Source organism: Pteropus medius, unplaced genomic scaffold, assembly GCF_902729225.1.
Source record: "Pteropus medius unplaced genomic scaffold, Ma_sr-lr_union100, whole genome shotgun sequence".
NCBI lineage: Eukaryota > Metazoa > Chordata > Mammalia > Chiroptera > Pteropodidae > Pteropus > Pteropus medius.
Genome location: NW_024344378.1, coordinates 38,293,277 through 38,313,050, shown reverse-complemented (window position 1 = coordinate 38,313,050; position 19,774 = coordinate 38,293,277). Strand labels below are relative to the sequence as shown.

The 19,774-nt window shown below is 36.8% G+C and overlaps 1 protein-coding gene across 1 annotated transcript in view; it reads right to left on the bottom strand.

Moving 5' to 3' along the window:
• The window catches only part of ARID5B (AT-rich interaction domain 5B), a 170,992-nt gene that overhangs the window by 133,376 nt on the left and 17,842 nt on the right, over positions 1–19,774 (bottom strand). The window contains exon 3 of the mRNA XM_039871903.1: positions 8,151–8,376. Within this exon, the coding sequence (XP_039727837.1) occupies positions 8,151–8,376 (226 nt within the window). The remainder of the gene's footprint in view (positions 1–8,150; positions 8,377–19,774) is intronic.

Sequence of the window (19,774 nt, the reverse complement as noted above, 5' to 3'; positions counted from 1 at the left end):
GAAAGCATGAGGTTATTGAAGGAGGGGGGTGAGTAGCAATCTGAAAGCCAATATTTAAAGAAGGTGAGAAAATAAAAGATGCTAGAAATGATTAAAAGTTGAAAAAGCAAGTGGAGAGGTCCAAAGGAAGAGATTTTAAGGCAAAGCATAGCTCTGGAATTTTAGAGAAGAAGCAATGCTACTTCATCCCAGCACACAGAGAGAGGCAAACAGGAAAACTCTGAATGGGCAGCACTATTTGCTCAGCCCCTACTGTGCATGAAACATTTCACAAAGCCTTTGAACACCCACTATGATTCCAGTTTGTCCTAAATAAATGTATTTATGAAAATGGGATAAAAGTCCAAGCTTCAGTTTTCTTCAGTAGTGACTTGTACAAACTACAGCTTTAAACACATAATGGTAGAGGAGAGAAGGGGACTGAATCTTTGACATTAAGGGAAATTAATGTTTTACAATATAACCTCACATTTAAAGTACTCTAAAAGAGAAATGAGCTGTTTGGAAGAATCAGCATCAATACTAAAGAGAATTAAGCCTAAATGCCCAAATCAAATATCTACTCACAAAATCCTCTGGCAAAAGCACATCAATTCACATGTAGGACGTATGTGCCTTTGTGTTCCAAAGTGATGTCATAGTGATAAAAGCTATAAGAATGGCCCACCATCAGTAATCATGCAGTGGCTAAAGATGAGAGGTAGAAAGAAAACAAAACATTTTGGAGTTGCAATAAAAGGAGAAAAGTATTATGCACCTCTAACTGGAAGGGAAAATGTTGAATTAAATCTCATTTTCAAAGCACGTTTGAAGCACAGAGTCAATGTACTTTTCAAGAGATATTTAGTACTCCACTGTGGACCAGTTGGGTTTGTTCCTCAATGTAGGCTCCTATCACCAAATGCAGATAGAATTATTGCTCGCAGGTTGCCAATCTATCTATGATACCATAAATTTATGAGCTTATAAGCTGAGAGGGCTTAGAAGGCTTTTTCTAGTAGACCCTAGGTATGTAACCAGAAACTAAAGGGGACATATATAGCAAGGGACTTAGACTACAGCTGATTTTTTTCCATTTTTCATTATCTTCTCATCAGATCATTATCACCACAGAGAATTCACTGTGAAATTAATATTTCTCATTAATAAAGCTAAAACAAAAGTATAGGTTGGTTACCTTCTCAATCATGGTCTTTTTATTACAGATATGGCCATACAATCAAGACAAAATACCAGAAAAAAAAAACAATACAAAAAGCAAGAACAGCTAGAGTCCAGGAGGATGATAATAGCTATAGGAAAGAGAGTCCAACAATTCTTCCAGTGTCATGTTCTACCTGGAGGGTGCCAAGCCTGATGGGTGTACTGTGGCATCTCCACTGGAAGTCACTCCTAGTCTGGCTCTGGGGTTCTTAGAAAATATGATCTCATACAATATAAATGGGTAAACTCACTTTTGGGTGTAAAGAACACCCAAAGTGTGTACTGAGATAAATAACCAGGATGGTGAGGGATTCTGAAACCACATATTGGGGAAGAATTTTTTAAATTGGGGTCAAATAAAGAGAGGATCAACTGCATCAACGTTCATTTCAATTCTATAAAGCAGGAGAACCCAACCTTTTCAGCACCAAGGACCAGTACTCCTATGAGAATCTAACGCCTGATGATCTGAGGTGGAGCTGAGGTGGTGATGCTAACTCTGGGGAACAACTGCAAATACAGATGAAGCTTCACTCACTTGCCCACTGCTCTCCTTCTGCTGTGTGGCCTTGTTTCTAACAGGCCATGGACTGGTACCGGTCCACGGCCCGGGTGTTGGGGATCTTTGCTATAAAGAGTTCCATAAAAGCATGAGTTTCCTACCTTGTTAATGGACATAGTATCCAACAAGGATATACTAGTAACATTAATAATCAAACAGCATTGAAAGTTTGAATTTTACTTTTTTTCTCCTACTTCTGCCATAACATTTTAATTCTAAAAGTAAGAATAAATTCTTAATTCTACAAACTTCTTTTCAATTAACTATCCATCATCAAAAGAAGATATGAATCTGAAGTTCTAAAAAGCATTCACCACTCAAGAAAAGACTAGAATACCCTCAAGTCAACAGAAACTCCAGTGAAGCATCTGAATTTGGAAGAAGTCCTTATCAGTGATGGCAGCATGACTACCTAGACAGTCATATCGATGACCAGCTGCTAACAGGCTCACACACAGTCTTCCTTTCCAGAAGAAATAGCTGAGATGGCTCATTATTACAGGACAATGTTCAACTATTTGATTAGATGGCAAAGCTGAATTTTTACTTTGAAATGAAATGGAATAATCTCCCAGTGTGTTCCCAGGTTCTTAGAAAATATTCTTTCACTAAGTTGTTCCAAGCATTGCATGTCTTGGCTCCTAAAGGTGTGAACTTGCTCCTGTCAAAGGTCCTAGGGGCTGTCACTTTACAATGGCATGAAGCAACCACTTGAAGAAGGAGCTGTGTTGGTACTTGGACAGCATGCTTCTCCCGTGTTAACTGTGCTGTGATTAGATTCTTTTAAGAAGGCATGGTTCACACAACAATATTGTCAGAAAACCTTATGAGAAAAATCCTCTGGAAAGTATCTTTACAAATTTTTGGTAAGCCCCATATGTAATTGATTTCTGTTTTGAACTCAGGGATACTATAAAGGCCAAATCTGTTTCAGGAAGAAGCTCTTTTGTAGGGATTCTTCCTAATATTCATGAACAGAATAATTCAACAACATATCCTCTAAGAAACTTCCCAAGTTTCTGTCTTAAGGAAAATAATATAGTGAGCCAGGCAATGGAAGTTAAAATATAAGCAACAAATACCCTCACAAGACTGTTTAAGATATATATAAAATTTACACTTAAGAAGGAAGGAAGGAAAAAAGAAAAGGAGTGTCCTAGTAAGAAGCATGTTTTCAATCCTAATAAGTTCATTAGATGTCTCAGGTGAAAAATCCTTATTATGACAAACTGTCAGCACTTTAGCGTGCTTCTTTTTTGTTAAAAAAGAAATATACTGTTTATTACTCATTTGAAATATCACAGCCATTTTTAGCATGCTTATTAGAGACATTTATACTGTTTACTTCAACACAGAGTGAGAATCCTTCTTATAGCCACATCCAGGAAGCAGCTTGACATATTAAACTCAAAAGTGATCTACCACCACTATGTGAATACAAGGCCTCCAGAATTTCCCAGCAAAGACTATAGTCAATTTCTAACTAAGAGTACCTGAGAAGTTACTTACACTACTGGCCACTTATGGCCCAGATTACTTTGACAGAATTTTTGAAAGGAGAAAGTTATATAAAATATAAATGTCTATCTCTCTATAAAGAAATATATAAAATGTATTTTTACATATTTTATATTCAATATATATTGTAGAAATATATGTAAGTAAAAGCAAAGATTTGAAGGATTTTAATAATAGTCTTTTATTGAGGCAGATAGTGATGAAAGTAAACCCTGCCCTAAATCACTAGAATGTGTGATTTGGTGAATTCAAAAGGGACAAATAAGCTAACACTGTATTGTGCAGCTCCCTGTCATAGAGAACCTCCTTCTGGTAGTAATAATATCATCTTAGATTTCAGTATTAAAGGCTCCCACAGATATAATTTTTTTCTCAGTTGATCTAAAAAATCTAATAAGATAAAGCCAGCTATACATCATTCCCCATTTTATACAGAAGGAACATGAAATTGTAAACACGCAGTGACTTCTCCAGTAAGTAACAGATCTATACATGGGGCCCAGATGACATCCCATAGGTGACATCCCATAGGTAACTAGAGGCTTGTGCTCTTTCAACACTACCATGCTGTCTATTCCCCAAAGTACAGTAAAAATCTCAGTGACAGAAGGGACAGGGAAAGCCACTCTTTCTCAAGTTCGATGGGACTTTAGAAACAGAAATTGAACTGAGGGAACCCCCATCATTAAATTCAGCCATATGTACACCCACAGCTTTTGATTTCTTTTCTCAATTTCAGCTCAGAATCCTCTACCTTTTCTTTTTCCTAAAGACACATTTGGAGATGAAGCCATTCATAACTGCCCATCTATAGACAGTTTGTGGTAGCATAATTGACAATGAGTCTGCTGCAAAAAAATGAAAATGCTGTTTTAATAACCTTGGCCTAAAATACATTCTGTTGTATGCCTCAAAGGGTTCCAATAAAAAGTCAACCTGTAGAGACATATTTTCTTGGCTTAAACAACAATCCAAAGCATATAAATGTAGTCCAACTATAACGACATATTTATAGGCCAATAAAGCTTACACTGCAGCTTTCATACTTCACTTAAAGGAACTCTGTAAGAAGCAGTGTTATATAAAATAATTTGATTTTTTTTTCAAACTATAGCCCAAGGAATAAAAAAATGCAAGTTTGCTACATTTAACTAATAGTGTTTATATTCCTTAGATGCTAAAAATTTTGTAAAATGAAATAATTCTTCATTTGGTTACTTCCAGCTGCCATACCAAATATGGGTATCAAGTCCACTTTATTACAAAAGCTAAGTACTGTAATTCTAAAGACAAAAATAAATAACTAGAGGCTTGTGTAGTGAATGATTTAATCAACCCAATTCTTCTGGAAAAACAGGTTCCTGTGTTTGTTATGCTTATGAATAATACATTCCTTAACCCTTCTCTTTTAATATAGTTTTTTTTTTTTGAATAAACTTCTATATGAAACTGTCTGAAAGAAGGTAAAACATCTCACTGAGTAAAGTCACAATTTGAATTAGTTTCATATTGAACTTTTTTTCTCTGTAAAGGGCAAAGAGGAAGAAGGGGATGAATGTACTCTAACACATCTCAGAAGTGTTTAAGATTATTAGTTTTTCCACTATCTAGATCTGTAGTTTTAGTCATTAGTCATTTCGAATCTTAAATGAAAACTCCAGAGATTTTATAAAAGCATAAATATGACATCTGCAAATATTGTCCTTGAAGGGGAAGGGCATAAAACATGAAAGAGTTGTGATTTGAATCAGAGCAGTTATTGGAAGCTGCCATTCGGGGCAGAGTTTCTCTTTGTGGCGCATTAATTTGTTGGCAGACACACATTTGTGAGAGAACATTTTTGTTTTTTTTTCTTTTTACTATTCAGAGAGAGAGACAGGAAGTGACACAAACTGAGGTTAAAGGGAATTTATTCTACCTAAACACTAAGCAAGAAGCATTCTTTAATTAGCTTTTATACGGTAAAATCCCTTCTTTAAGAGTCAACCTAATTATTTTATTATTCTTGATGTTTTAACATAATGAAATAACTCAGCTAAAAAAAACAACACATTGGAGTTTTACTTTATCCACAGAGAGGTGAGATCTTTCCATTCTTTGCTTCCTTCTACCAGAAAAAAAAAGGGGGGTGGTCTTAAATAATCTCAGAGTTCATCTTCTTTCTTTGGTAAGAACAATGAGGAGTTGGAAGGGTTCTACAGAAGGAAAAACCTAATAAGTGTGTGAACTTCCATTAACAATGTGGTATTGGAAGTGGTTTTAGTGCGGCCAGGAGAGAGATAAGAAAACCACTGCGTAGAAAGAAAAGTATAGACAACATATATTTTGATGTTGCAGAGAGAAAGGAAGAGGTGGAAGAGAAAGTTGCTAGGACAGGCATGTGTACAGCAAACGACACCCTCTGTCTCTCCAATGTAAATCCTAACAATGTAGACTTGTAAACCTTAGATCAAGAAGATAATGGAAACTCATTACATTAAGGAAAGTTTTTTGTTTCTCTTTCCACATTATTACAACACAGTATGCATTCCAATTACAAAAGCTATTTGTCTCAAATTCCCCACAGTTCATACCAACTGAGTAAAATTTCAAGGCCCTAAATTCTATCCTTAAAGGGGTATTTTACGTTAAAAATAAAGAAGAAAAGAAAAAGTACATGGTGTTTCTTGCTCAGCAGAGGAGAGCCTCCCAAACAAATTTCCTGTTGATATTTTCCCTTCCTCAGCGCTAACTGTAGAGCTGTCTCCCAAGTGAGACCTCCCCTCCCCTGCAAAAAAATCTGAATTACCTAGAATGTCTTCCATCAGCAAACATTCCTTGGCCTTGTCTCAGTCCTACTGAATGGAGAATCTGGGGAAGCCGACTCAGTAATCACTATTTACTTAAAATTCCCTTAGTGTGTCTAACAAACAACTAGATTTAAAAACCACTAAGCACTTTTAATATTCGATATAAATCAATTTCATCTGAAATCAGTTATTCGAAACGTAGATTAAGGACAATTTTTAGAATTCAGAAAGATCAAAACCTCTAAATCTTTTGATGGCATTAAGAGATTAGGTTTCTTTTCATGTTCATTAATAAACTATTAATTTTAAACATAAAACAACCCTGCTATAAATACTCTTGTTTATATGTGTGACATCAAGCTTAACCATCTACACATCCTTTTGTCCCCCATGGGTTTCCTGTTTAGCTTTTATTAGTAACAGTATATTCCATAACTAAAAAAATATCAAACAAACTAAAGGAAGGTTTAATGTTAAGGAAAACAAGACAATAGAGATACAACTTAGATCAAATATTAGGAAAGTAACAAAACAGATGTATTATTCAGCATTATCACACGTCAGAAGACTAGTCATGTGTTCATAGAATTAGAAGGTGTAACAGCATATAGAGAAAGATTCTTAAAAAAATTATTTTGGCTTTCAAAGAAAACCACTAGATTAATAATTTTCTCTAAATGTGCACATGGCAATCAGGCTTCCATGTCCAAAATATTACTTTCCGACATCTACCAAAAGATGCCAGGAAACTGTTGATCATTAAACCCAAATTGCAAGCAAATATTAATGCTATTCCCAAAACACAGCACAGCTCATCACAAACCAGAATCACATGAAAGACACAGTCACTTACTGGTGTTATTCAGTTTCTTTATGCCAATTAAGACAAATAGTTTACATTTGTTACAAGTTAAATCCTAAATTAAAAAAACAGGAAGTTATCAGATTAAGGCATAAAATAGGGCTATGAAAATCAGCATTGTGTTAGAATGAAAGAAAAAGATGCCTTAATATGTTAAAAGTGAAGTTCCTCTTTGTCTAAAGAGGAAATAAGTTGTCTAAATCAGAGGTCAACAACTTTGGTCTTGAGCAATGCTAGCAGAATAAGTCAGTGAATGCCACAAGGAGATACAAACAGAAGGGGAAAAAAAAAAGAAAAGACATAAAAAGTCACTAGAGAAGAAAGTGTTAAGAAAAAGCAATAGAAATAATTATAGAGCCCCTTGTATTCACCAATCACTGTGCTTGACTCCATTTCATCTTACATCTCACAGCGACCCTATAAAGTTCCAATATTTTTCAGAGAGGAAACTGAGGCTCAGAGGCTAAATTATTTGCTCAAGGCCACGCAGCTAATAAGCAGGAGAGTCAGGATTCAAACACTAATTAGAATGACTACTCCAAATCTCGAGTTCTCCTTTAAACTTACAGTGGAAGAAGATGAGGAAGGAAAAATATGTAGTTGACGGTGATCACTAAATACTAAAATATGTAGTTGACGGTGATCACTAAATACTAAAAGCTCAGGAAAACCTCTGTCATGAGCTGCCGACCAGCAGTTCCCTGCTTTGACATTGCTCTCCTGCTCCACATGAAGCAACTCATCTCTCTTTCTGAACTTTGCTTTCCACCCAAATGAAAAACGTGAAATTCTAACATGATGTTCATAGATGTCATACTATCTACTTAAAACATATATTTAAACTCTTCATTCATTCAATTTTAGGTGCCCTAATTAAGTCTTAAGCCTTGCCACCAACTAGAAGCAGTTAAGGCCACGTGTTATGTCACTCAGTTTCTGCCACAGGGCTCTACACATACGAGGTCCTTGGATCTAACAGGTAAATTTTAACCCTCACACATCCAGTCATCTGTCCATCCGTACTGCCATGCCCCTATGAAGTTAAAGAAATGTTATATAGACATACGGTCATATATATGTGATTTTATATATATTAGATATGTTTTAAATACATATCAAGATATTTTTTTCTGGGTTTCCAGAAAAATCTACAACAAAAAAAGGAAGTTACTGTATGTGCCCACACATTAGATTTAGAAGTACAAATTATATTTACCAAGGTCAGCCTTTTCCTTGAGAACGTCTTTGAAGTTGAGTCCACTGTTCAGGGTCGACTGCCTGTATTTCAGCAGAGCTTCCTTCTGTCCATTCCTTCCCAAGGCCTCTGTTCTCACTGACCCAGCCTGGAGGCCACGTCTCCACTTGGAGAAATCAGAATGTACCCACTTGACCAGGTCCTCCAGCTTCACAATCACCTTTTCGGAAACAGCAATGACTTCATCCTACAAGAAGCGATCGAGAAAAAACAAAAACATTATTTGTGGTTCTGAGATACGTTATACATTTTCAACAAAGCCCATCAGAAATAGCATTTGAGTGGCTTAACCTATGTTAGCAGACAATATGCTTTTTGGTGACAGAGAATCTTTAATAACTCACTTCATTTCAATGGTTTTTCACTGCTAGTTGCCTAGCTGAGGAGTAATTTATAAGGTATATTTGTTATATGATTATAAAATGTATAAAAATTGGGCAGTAATTCTAATAGCCATTTTTAATGCTAGTTGCCAAAGCCTGCTTTGCTTATCTGTCTACTTGGGTGAAAGCTAATTTTTAGGTGCAATTAATTACAAAAGTAAAAAGTGAGAACTAGATGACTAATGGTTAGCCTGTCTTTATATAAATGGTCTAAGTAAATCTGGGATTCTTGGAACTCTGACTCACCCCAAAATTCCTATGTTTATGGTACATTTTCCCTTGGCTTATACACAAATATTGAATTTAACTTTTGTCCTAAAAATTAAATAAAACTGTGATGTAATCCCAAAAGAAATACTTCATAAATGTTATGTGCTTCCCACTGAAAGAAACTTACACATTCTCATGTTTCTTAAAAACTTTGTAAGTTGAGAAATGAACTGATTTTTTCTTTTAATACATATGGGGTAAGAGGCGAGAGGGCGAGTGAGGAGAAAGCCTCTGAATCTAAAAAAAATAGTTGAAACAAGTTTCTCCTATGGATCATAAATTTGAATTTTAAGCATCTTTAATTGCTTCCAGGAAACAACCAGCTTTCCTGACTCAGAATTAATCCAGCGAGATATTTAATAGATGTCCATACATGGAGTAAAGAAGGGCCTCTGTTACCTGAAGGAAAAGGCTTAAGACAATCATCTCACTGGGTTTTAAGTTAAATTATTTGAAGCATTTGACATTTTAATTTGAACTGACTTCTTTCTTTTACTTCACATTTCTGAAGAACACTTAGCTGTGAAAAACCCCTAAGCTTACAAAATCTTAGAAATATTTTTGACAAACAACAGGAAGATGTCTCTAAGATATTAAACAAAAGGAATTCACAAGTGACTTTGGTTAATTTTGCTGTTACACATGCCTCTTTCCTCCTTCTCCCCCATCTACACATGTACGCACACGCGCATGCACACACACACACACACACACACACACACACTACTCCAAAGAAAACAAATAAGGGTTTATTAAGGTAAGCTTCACACAGTAAGAAGTCCTGGATTTAGTTTTTTTTAAATGTTTTAAGGTAGGATCTAAAATTACACTTTTCCTCATCCAGTTCCAAGCTGCTTCTGAGAGGAAAGTTTGTTAGGCAGCAGCAAAATAACAAATACTCTATCAGAATGAAAAGTAAAACTTTTGAAATAGAATCTTTTCTCTTAACACCATTAAATATGAACTTCCACTAAATGGGAGATGAAGTGGAAACTGTTTCTATCCTCTGCTCAAGAAAAAATATTTGAATACTTTCTGTAAACAGTGGAGCATATTACAGAGTACCATTTCAATGGATTATTTCACTCAGATTCACTATATTATCCTCCTGAAATAAAAGATCTGTAGTTGTCATGCATTTGATAGCTATTACACGGTGATTATTAAACGTCAGAATAAAAATTCAGGCTGGGTATTATTTCAAAGCATATGGGAACAGCTTCTGGACAGGGCATACCAGAAATCAAGTTTAGAGTATATTGGAAAATAATTAAGTATCAAGGTATATAAGTCTCAACATTAGCAAAGATGGAATTGGGCAACAAATTTACCAAATATGGTTTCCTAGAAGAGACAAGTTTGGAGATGAGTGTTACTTTCAAATAGCTCTGACTCTGATCAAATGATTATCATTTCAACTACCAGTTGCTTCAGATCATTTCCAAGAAATGGCATGACTAGCTCTGGCTGGCTTATAACGCCCGCCAAACAAATAGTTTATTAACCAAGAGAAAATACAATCCTTATGATGTCACTGATGAATAAACCCATCTTTCAAGATTCAGTCTACAGATTCTGCCCTCTCTTTTCTCTCTGAAACAGACCTTCTGTATACATACACGAAATACATAAAAACAAATGAAGGAATTCACATAAACTTGCATAAGCCATAAACCCCAGTTTGGATTAATTGTGAAACCACCAGTATGTTTTGCTCTGGATTCACAGAGAAACTGGCCCTGCAACATTGTTAAATGCCAGGATTTAGAAGGAAATCTGATAAGCGGAGGAGGGGGAAACAACAGACCAACCCAAAAAACAAAACAGCCAACATATATAGAGAAAATGTCTCAGGAAACATTACTTTGTACACACAATGGTATAAATCACATGCTCATATTTACTATTCTGAGCAAGTGCTGACTAAAGTTCCTAATACTCACCATTCTTGGGCAAGTCTCTATGTCTAAGAAAAGAATTTCAATAAGCTCATCTCATGATTACATTAGCTCTCTGCAAACTGAGAATTAGTACTGGATAAATATTGCTGATGCACTCTAATACAACACAAAAGGAACACAAAGAAATACGCTTTATTATTCTATTAATGTACCTTGGCTTTTCAATTAACTGGGCTCCTAATCAATATTTATGTAGGCTGTATTGAGACACTTTCTAAGTCCATCCCCCTTTTCATCAGCATTTTAAACTGCCTATTTCTGTTATTTGGATTTTGTTTCTACCATGCTATAAAAACAGCTAAGTCAATTATGGAACCCTCTAAGTCACAGGAGATCATCTAGTCAAGAAGTAATAAATCAGCCAGCCCATGGGTACAGCTGGCCTCTCCAAGTGTTCTGAAAATTGGTAAATTATACACAAAGTATCCAGACTTTCAGCTTCTCTTATAAAATAAAAATGAAAGGATATCTGTCAAAAACAAAAGAAAAACAAAAACTCCAACACCAACAGCAAAAAAACAGTTGAAACTGAGTAGCGGTTGCCTTCATTAAACAAGAAGCAAGACCTCCAGTTTACGACTGTCCCCGCCACTCCCTATTGCCTTACATTCAGTACACATCTCCCTTACCTGCTTGGCCCCAAGGGCAGGCACCCAATGCTTGAACTTGCATACTCCGATTTAGTCTACTTCCCTCATTTTATTGATAACGATAATAAGGTTCAGTGACATACTTGAGTGCCAGCTTCTAGTAGAACTTGGACAAGGATCTCGGTTTTCTAACTGCCAACACAGCATTCTTCCTGAACTATGGAGCCTGACTGCCTGGGTTCAAATCCCAGGCCTGCAAATTACTCACTATGGAACTTCTTTAACCTCCCCCCGTGCTTCAAAAAAAAAAAATTTTTAACAAATGTTTAAAAAAAGGGTAATAATGCTATCTATCTCTCATGGTAATTGAGAGGATTAAATGGGTTAACAATGAAGTGCTATGTTAGAATTAGCTGTTGTTATCACTGTCATTACACCTCTGCATTGGCATTTTCCAAAGCACACCATGCAGAGATGAGTTTAAACGGTTTGTAGGTAAACTCCATTTTTTTTTTTTTTTAATATGAGTTACTTATTGTTTATATATTTTTGTGGCTACTTTCCATTTATGGGAAAGTGGTCCTGGTTTTCTATTTATAGGAGATATAGAAAGTTTCCTTGTTACACAAATTTAAGTTAATTTTTAAGTTAAATTTAATGGATCAAGGCTTGAACAAACCATTAAGTAAAAATAGAACATGTGGGTATGGCAAAAAAAAAAAAAAAAAAAGCCAAGTTGCTATGAAAATGACTAAAATTTGGGACGGTGTATTATATCAGCGGTTTTCGAAATGTGGTCCAGGAACCCCGGGGAATCCCCAAGACTATTTCAGGTGGTCCATAGTGTCAAAACAACAATCATAATAATACTAAGACATTATTTGCTTTTTTCACTCTTAGTCTCTTTCAAGTGTACTGTGGGGTTTTTCAGAGACTCCATGACATGTGGTATGGCAACATAATGAATGCAGAAGCAGATATGAGAATCCAGCTGTCTCTACTAAGCTATATAGTAAAGAGATTTACAAAAACGTAAAACGAAGCCACCGTTTTTACTAATTTTTTGTTTTTGAAATTATGATTAATTTTCATAAAAGTGTGTAACATTTACATGATGGTTTATATTGCTGTTTTAATTTTATTTTTTAAATTAATTTACAGTAAAATTTCTTTTTTTCTGGTGTACAGTTCTATGAGTTTTAACACATGGCAACCACTGATGTGTTCTTGCTATAGTTTTCTCTTTTCCAAAATGTCATATAAATTGAATCATACAGTATGAAATCTTTGAGACTGCTTCTTTCACTCAGCATAATGCCTTTGAGATTAATCCATGTTGCTGCACTATTGATAGCTTGTTCCTTTTTACTTCTGAGAAGTATCCCATGGTATGGATGTGTCACAAAGTTTGTTTATCCATTCATCCACTGAGGGACACTGGGCTGTTTCCAAATTTGGGGACTATAAATAGAGTTGCTATAAACATTCACGTACAGGTTTTGCATGAACATACATTTTCAGTTCTCCACAGTGGGATTGCTAAGTCATATGGCCAGTGTATATTTAATTGTGTAAAAACAGTCCAACTGTTTTTCAGAGTGGCTGTACCATTTTGCATTCTCACCAGCAATGTATGAGAATTCCAGTTGTTTCTTCTCTTTGCCAGCACTTGGTATGTCACTGTTAATTTAGTATTACCATTCTAATATGTATGTAGTGGTTTCTCATTGTGTTTTAAATTTTCATTTCCCTAAAGACTAATGATGTCGAACATATTTCAGGTGCTAATTTGCCATCCGTATATCCTTTTTGATGAAGTGTGTGTTTAAGTCTTTTGCTCGCTTTTAAAATTGGGTTGTTTGCTTTCTTACTGTTGAGTTTTGAAGAGTTCTTGTACCTTCTGGATATAAGTTTTTCATCAGACATGTGGTCTGAAAATATCTTCTTCCATTCTGTAGCCTGACTTTTCATTCTTTTAACAGCGTCTTTCAAAAAGCAAAAGTTTTAAATTTTGATCAAGTCTATTGGTCAGTTTTGTCTTTTATGGACTGTGGTTTTGCTGTTATATCTATGAACTCCTAAACCTAGGTCATGAAGAATTTCTCCTATGTTTTCTTCCAAAAGTTTCAAAGTTCTTTGGATCCTCAATAATTGGAGTGTAAAGGGTCTTGAGTCTAAAAACTTTGAGAACCACTGTATTAAACCAAAGCCTTTTTCTTATTCTTCATTTTCCTTGACCTCTTAGTAGCATTTGATAATGACACCTCTACCTTTGACTTGAAACTCTCCTGCTTGTTAAGAACTATGAAGAATCTGAGATTTTACTCAACTTTCAAACTTACAGGTTAACTTGCCACAGTCTCATGGATGCTGGCAAAGGACACAAGACTCTTGGTCTGAGACAAAGGATAGTTTATTGCTCACAGCAATAGCAGTTGTCAAAATATCAGCTTTTGTGTTGGTTCTTTAATACCCAGTTCCAAAAATAAGATGCAAAGAGGGCTAAATAATACCTGTACACAAGTAGAGTGCATTACGGGAGAAGAACCCAGAACATAGGGAACTCAAATCTTTAATACTGGTCAGTAAGCATGCCTGCCTTTGTTCTGGAGTAAGACACCAGCTCTGTTTTCCAAGGTTGTTTGTTCACTATATAAACATCCTTCAAAAAACAGTCCAGAACAAAGGCAGTCCAGTCAGTGGCTCACAAGATGTGCACATATTCAGGAGACCCTTGGAGAACCTACCCAACACCTACCACCTCTGCATTTCTTTATTCAATTTCTCTTATTCCTTATTTCATTTCCTTACTGGGAAAATGTAGGAAACACATATACTTAGGTGCAGTCTGGGTCCAGGTTTTCTTTCTCTAAAAAATACTCCTTAAAGAATTCATTCTCCATGGGAATACTAATGTTTACCTGTTAGCCTATGACTATATTCTACAGTTTGGTTCCAAAAATTCCACCAGACTCCAGTCCTCTATTGTCAATTTAGATGTTTCAGAGGCAACTCAAGCTCAGTGGAACTGCAGAGCCCATTATGCGTAAAAAAACACCTTAGTTGACATAGGGAGAATTTAACACTTCCCAACTGTAGCTAACTTTTCCCCAACATCTATTCTTCTTTTCTTCTTTGTTATAAACTGCTAAATTGCTGGGTAGAGAATAAAGGCACCACTTCCCTGCTTTCTTTACAGCCAGGTGCAGCCAAGTGACCAAGTTCCAGCCAGTGGGATATAAGTATTAGTGATGTCTACAACTTTCAGGCCGTACCCTCAATAGGATTTGCAAATGAGGGCAAATCTCTCAGGGGAAAAAGATGGAAGGAGCCTGGTCCCTATACAACTTCATGGATCAGAGCCACCATATTAGCCCTGAACCATCTACCTTTAGGCTGTGACATAAGAGATTTTGAACTCCTAACTTACTTAAGCAACTTTAATTCTGGCTCTCTGTTACACACAGCTGAATCTATATCTTTACAGTAAGTTCTTGTGGATAGGTTCCAGGAACAGTAATAGAATGATGTATAAAATCAATTTTACCATAGGCTAATTAATAAAAACAAGAGTTAAGTTCTTACAGCATCTCATCCATATTATAACGAAATAATGCTGAAGGAAACAATGTTATTCGAGGACTCACTGCATATCATTCCTCAAGATAGAGAACATAAATGAAATCTTCCCTATAACACTGTGTGGTACCCAATAACACATCATGGCTGACGAGAGCTATATTCAGCTATGTTAATAGAGTCCAAAAGGACAAAAACACATAAATGTAATATTAGAGGAGTTAGCAGGGAGGGGGTGGAATGAGAACAGGAAAACATGGCATATTCACCTCAATTTTCCCTGAACATCTGGATTTTCAAAATGTTCTTTGTAGCAGTTGAAATGTGATAAGTGTTGGGAACACAAAACACATCGATAGCTGATGTCAGCTACATAAAATGTGAAACCAGAATAATAGTCCAATTGGTTCCACAAAAGTGGGAAATTTTCATCAAGATAGAAAATAAAGATGATGAAAAACTGTTAGATAACTTTTAAAAAGACCAGCGGCAACCACATCCGCTTGTGCCCTAACCATTCTGGCCAGGCATGTGTGCTTAAGGTGTGCACCAATGGACTCAGGCAAGGAGTTAGAAATTGCCACCATCGGTCCTGGCTGGGTTGACCACTCCCCTGCTCTCAAGCCTCCCTCAGATATCCGCTATTCAAGGCACCTACTGGTTTACCCAGTCACTTTCCCTGTTAACACTTTTGTGTGTTCTGCTAAAAGGAAAGCTACAGAGTGAGTAAAAAGATTTTGCTCTATAGGTACATGGTTGCCTATCAGAGGTCCAAGAAAGTCAGGCAAAACAGAATGGTAATGTGGGTCAGCAAGACGAAGCTTTCATTGGTCAGCAGTGAAAGGAGAAAAATGAAGACAACACAGTGAGCATTTCATGAAGCTAAATTTGCTAGATTTTGAGGATGATCCTTGAATCAGCCAGGATTCCAAAAGGAACTAGATGGAATACTGAGACAGTACAGGAACCTGAGCTAACTGTAGCTCAGCTACCATCGCTCCTAGGCCAATGGATCAAAGTGGGGAAGAGGTGGTTATCAGGATCAGAGCAGATCTTTCTATTAGTGGTTGTGACTCTTCCTTTGAAGGATCCCATCCCCCTGGGAAACCTCACAGAAAAGAACAGGGAATAATATCTGCTTTCCCTCCTCCATCTCTCCCTCTTCTGGTAGGGCACCTTTAAGGCTGAACCCCACTGGAGGCCACAGGGCCCAAGAGCTCTGATAATGGAGCCCACACAGTCAGCCTCCCAGGGCAGAGAGTAGAGAGAAGATGGGAGCCACACATATCTGGAGGGGCCCTCTGTACACTCTTTGCATTTAAGAATTTATCCCTCACCCTTTTGTCTGATATTATCTTTTTTTTTTTTTTCTCTCTGAAATGAGGATGGCAATAGACGTTACTAGTGTTTTTTAAATATCCTTACTGGGTAAAACAAAAAACAAAAACAAAAAACAAACAAACAAACAAAAAACGATATCAATGCTAAGTTGGTCCCTGAACTGGGAATTACCTGATATAATGTTAGAAATTTGTTAGTCATCAGAATTTGATTCTGAATTGAATAGCTCTGCCTTCTACAATAAACACCCGATTTGCAGAGACTTTTTACAGGCAAGTACCTTTGTTTAACTTCTACTTTCCTTGTACTTCCCAAAGAGCTGCAGACTACACTGGGCCTAAAGCATGCAGCAAATACTTCTTTTAATGGTACACCATCTCTGGATGTTCCATGTGGGAAGAAAATAAGGGATACTTAGAAAATATCGCCTTCTGAGTCTGATAGGCCCAAGTTCAAATGCAGCTCTACTGTGTTTAATGTCCATGTTTATCTTGGGATGTGACCTTGCCAAAGTCTCATCTGAAAAAAAGGGGAAAATAGGATGAAAGAACCCACCTCATAGGATAGTTAGGATGTTGAAGTTGTTGTAATACACTGGTCACAAGAGAGTAGGCATCCAAGAAATGATGGCTATTATTATTAATATATAATATTACTTGAACTGAAAACAAGGGAATAAGGGTGAGTGGTATTCAGATGTCACCTGTGAGTAACTGTGTGTGTTGCTACCTCTTCTTAATTCTTTATCTGGAAATCATAGTACTCCTGTAGCTCCTGCTGGGTATCTCCAAGGGAAAGTTGTGCCAGAACACAATTAAAAATATCTGGGCTTCTAAGTCATTCTCCTCAGCTCTTAAGGATACAGCAGTGGAAAACTCTGACATGCTTTAATTTACCCAGCTACTAATCTATGAATTTAACATTATTTTATCTAATCCCTACCAGGACTCTTCGAGTATTCTTAGGCCCATTTTAGAGATGAGAAAATTGAAGTGGAACCCAAAACCAGCTTTGGTACTACCATCATCTTTCTGGGAAATTGGTCTCTTAAGCCAGCAGTCTCCAATCTTTTTGGCACCAAGGATTGATGCTCCTATGAGAATCTAATGCCTGATGATCTGAGGTGGAGCTGAGGTGGTGATACTAGTGCTGGGGAGCAGCTGCAAATACAGATGAAGAAGCTTTGCTCTGCTGTCCCCCTACTTACCTCCTGCTGTGTGGCCCGGGTCCTAAAGGGCACAGACCAGTCCACAGCCTGGGGGTTGGGGACTTCTGTCTTAAGCCCTTTCAGTAGTAACACTCCACCCTACTTCCACCCTGGGACAACAGAACCTTCTCCTACTTTCTGCCAATTTCTTGGGGCAGGGGGATTTAAAGTCGTTTTGAAACAAAAATGATTTTAATTTTTAACTTGTGTTGTGTTTTTGTGCCCAAAATAAAACTACTGAAATCACCATTCATGAGCTAAAAATGTGAAGAATTTTCTGTTGTCTGAGTGATGAAGATATCCTCTCACGTATGCACTAAGGTTTAATTTGACTTCCTTAACATGATGAAATGGATTTGCCATGGAGGCTCATTAGTGTATTGGGTTCCAATCTCCCAAGCTAGCCCCTCTTCTTCTAACCTTTCCCCTCCCCACAGCAGACATTTGGGTGAAACTTATGGCTCAATGAATTTTGGAAATCCATTCTGGCACAATTAGAGGGAGTAAGCAAACAGGAGACCACTCTGAGGCACAATTTGTCAAATGTAATGCGACCATCCTTCATGGTATAGCCAAAGGCATTTGCGTATCAAACAAGTAATTCAAAAATCCTAAATATTTTATGTTCCCAAATACATTTTTAATACACGCTAATCTAAAACCTGTTAGGCTGCAGCCTGCTCTCCTGACCAGAAGGCCCTCTAAAGAAAGCTTCAGAAACATCCTCTCATTAATTCCCAGTTCCATTTCTTTCCTATTGGATTTCCACGCGTGCACATTTTCGCTACCCTAAAATTAAAAGCAATTTTCACGGAAAGCAAGAAAATAAATCCCAGAATCCTAGATATTTCCTCTCTAGACTGGCAAGCATTTGATATGTACAGCGATGCCTTAAGTCAATGGTTGAGCTTGCCTACACTTTCTCTGGCCAAATTAATAAAGTGTTAACTCCATGGTCTATTTTTTTTAAACTACTTTCAGGTTGCTTTAATAAAAACTAGCTTGGCACTCATATACTTAGCTCTGACCATTAAAATATAAGCAAAAGAAGATAAGTGAGCTCGACTCCAATGTTAAAGCTCAGTTGAGTTACCTATAAGAACATTTTATAAATGCGAAAACCAATAATAATAAAACCCAAATTCAACAACCACCCAACCCAGTTGTTCTAACATGCAGAATGTCTCCAAATCGTTCCTTTTATATCTTGATTTTTATTTTCAACTAGTTTTACAGAAGCATGACACTCTGCCCAGATACACAGCTCAGCAGGGCCCACATTCCACAAAGATCCCAAAAAGGAAGAAGAAAACTTTTTTGCCCCTGTTGATATATGAAAATCATGGTGAAAGCCTTCTGAATTCTTCAAGGTTACTGGTGATCTGGCAAGGAGTTTTGATCTACTGCTGTTAGTAAGGAGAAGAGCAGTCTTCACAGAGAATCACCAAAAGCCTCATGCCTATTTAGAATGCTTTAATGTAGAAACCAAGTAAATCTTCCTGTTTTGTGTAGCCTCTATTTAAATATAAACATATGATTTAGACATGCTCCCTCTTGTTAAACATTTTTTTTGCTCTGTTCACTTAGCACAGTTCACATTATTATCCTCACACGTACAATGGCAGTGGAATAATTTAAAACCCACAGCTTTATTTAATAATGTAATTATCTTATATTGGATTACTTAAAGGGGCTTTGTATTTTTAAGTTCTAGTTTTCCTACACTGGTGATATGCTCTGCCACGGTAAATGATTCAGGCTTCAATCAAAAGCCCTAAATTCGGTTTGGAAAAATATTGAGTATTCATGAATAAGCCAGGATTAATGCAAGAGCCAATTTGCAACCACAGTTGGTGACCTTTCTACTCTTATTCAAAGACTGTAGTGTGGAGGCCAACACAGAGGACAGACCCAAGATTTACAACTGCCTGATTCCAACTCTTTTGCCACGTCCGGGAGGTTGTGTAAACCAGAGAATAAAGCCTAAGCTTTCCTTAAAGTAAGCTTTCTGAAGGCAGAGCTGAAACTCACATTGCATTTCATGCCTTCCAATATCTTGCACACTCCCTGGTTGGGCTTAAAGAATGAATGAATGAATGAATGAATGAATGGATGGATGGATGGATGGAAGCCTAAATGCTACCAGGTCTTATGACAAAAAAGTTGTAAGAGGAAATCTAGAAGGAGCCATCCCTGCCACCTGTAAGGGAGCATTCACACCCTGAGCTTTTTCCAATGTTGTCAAGAAGGATTT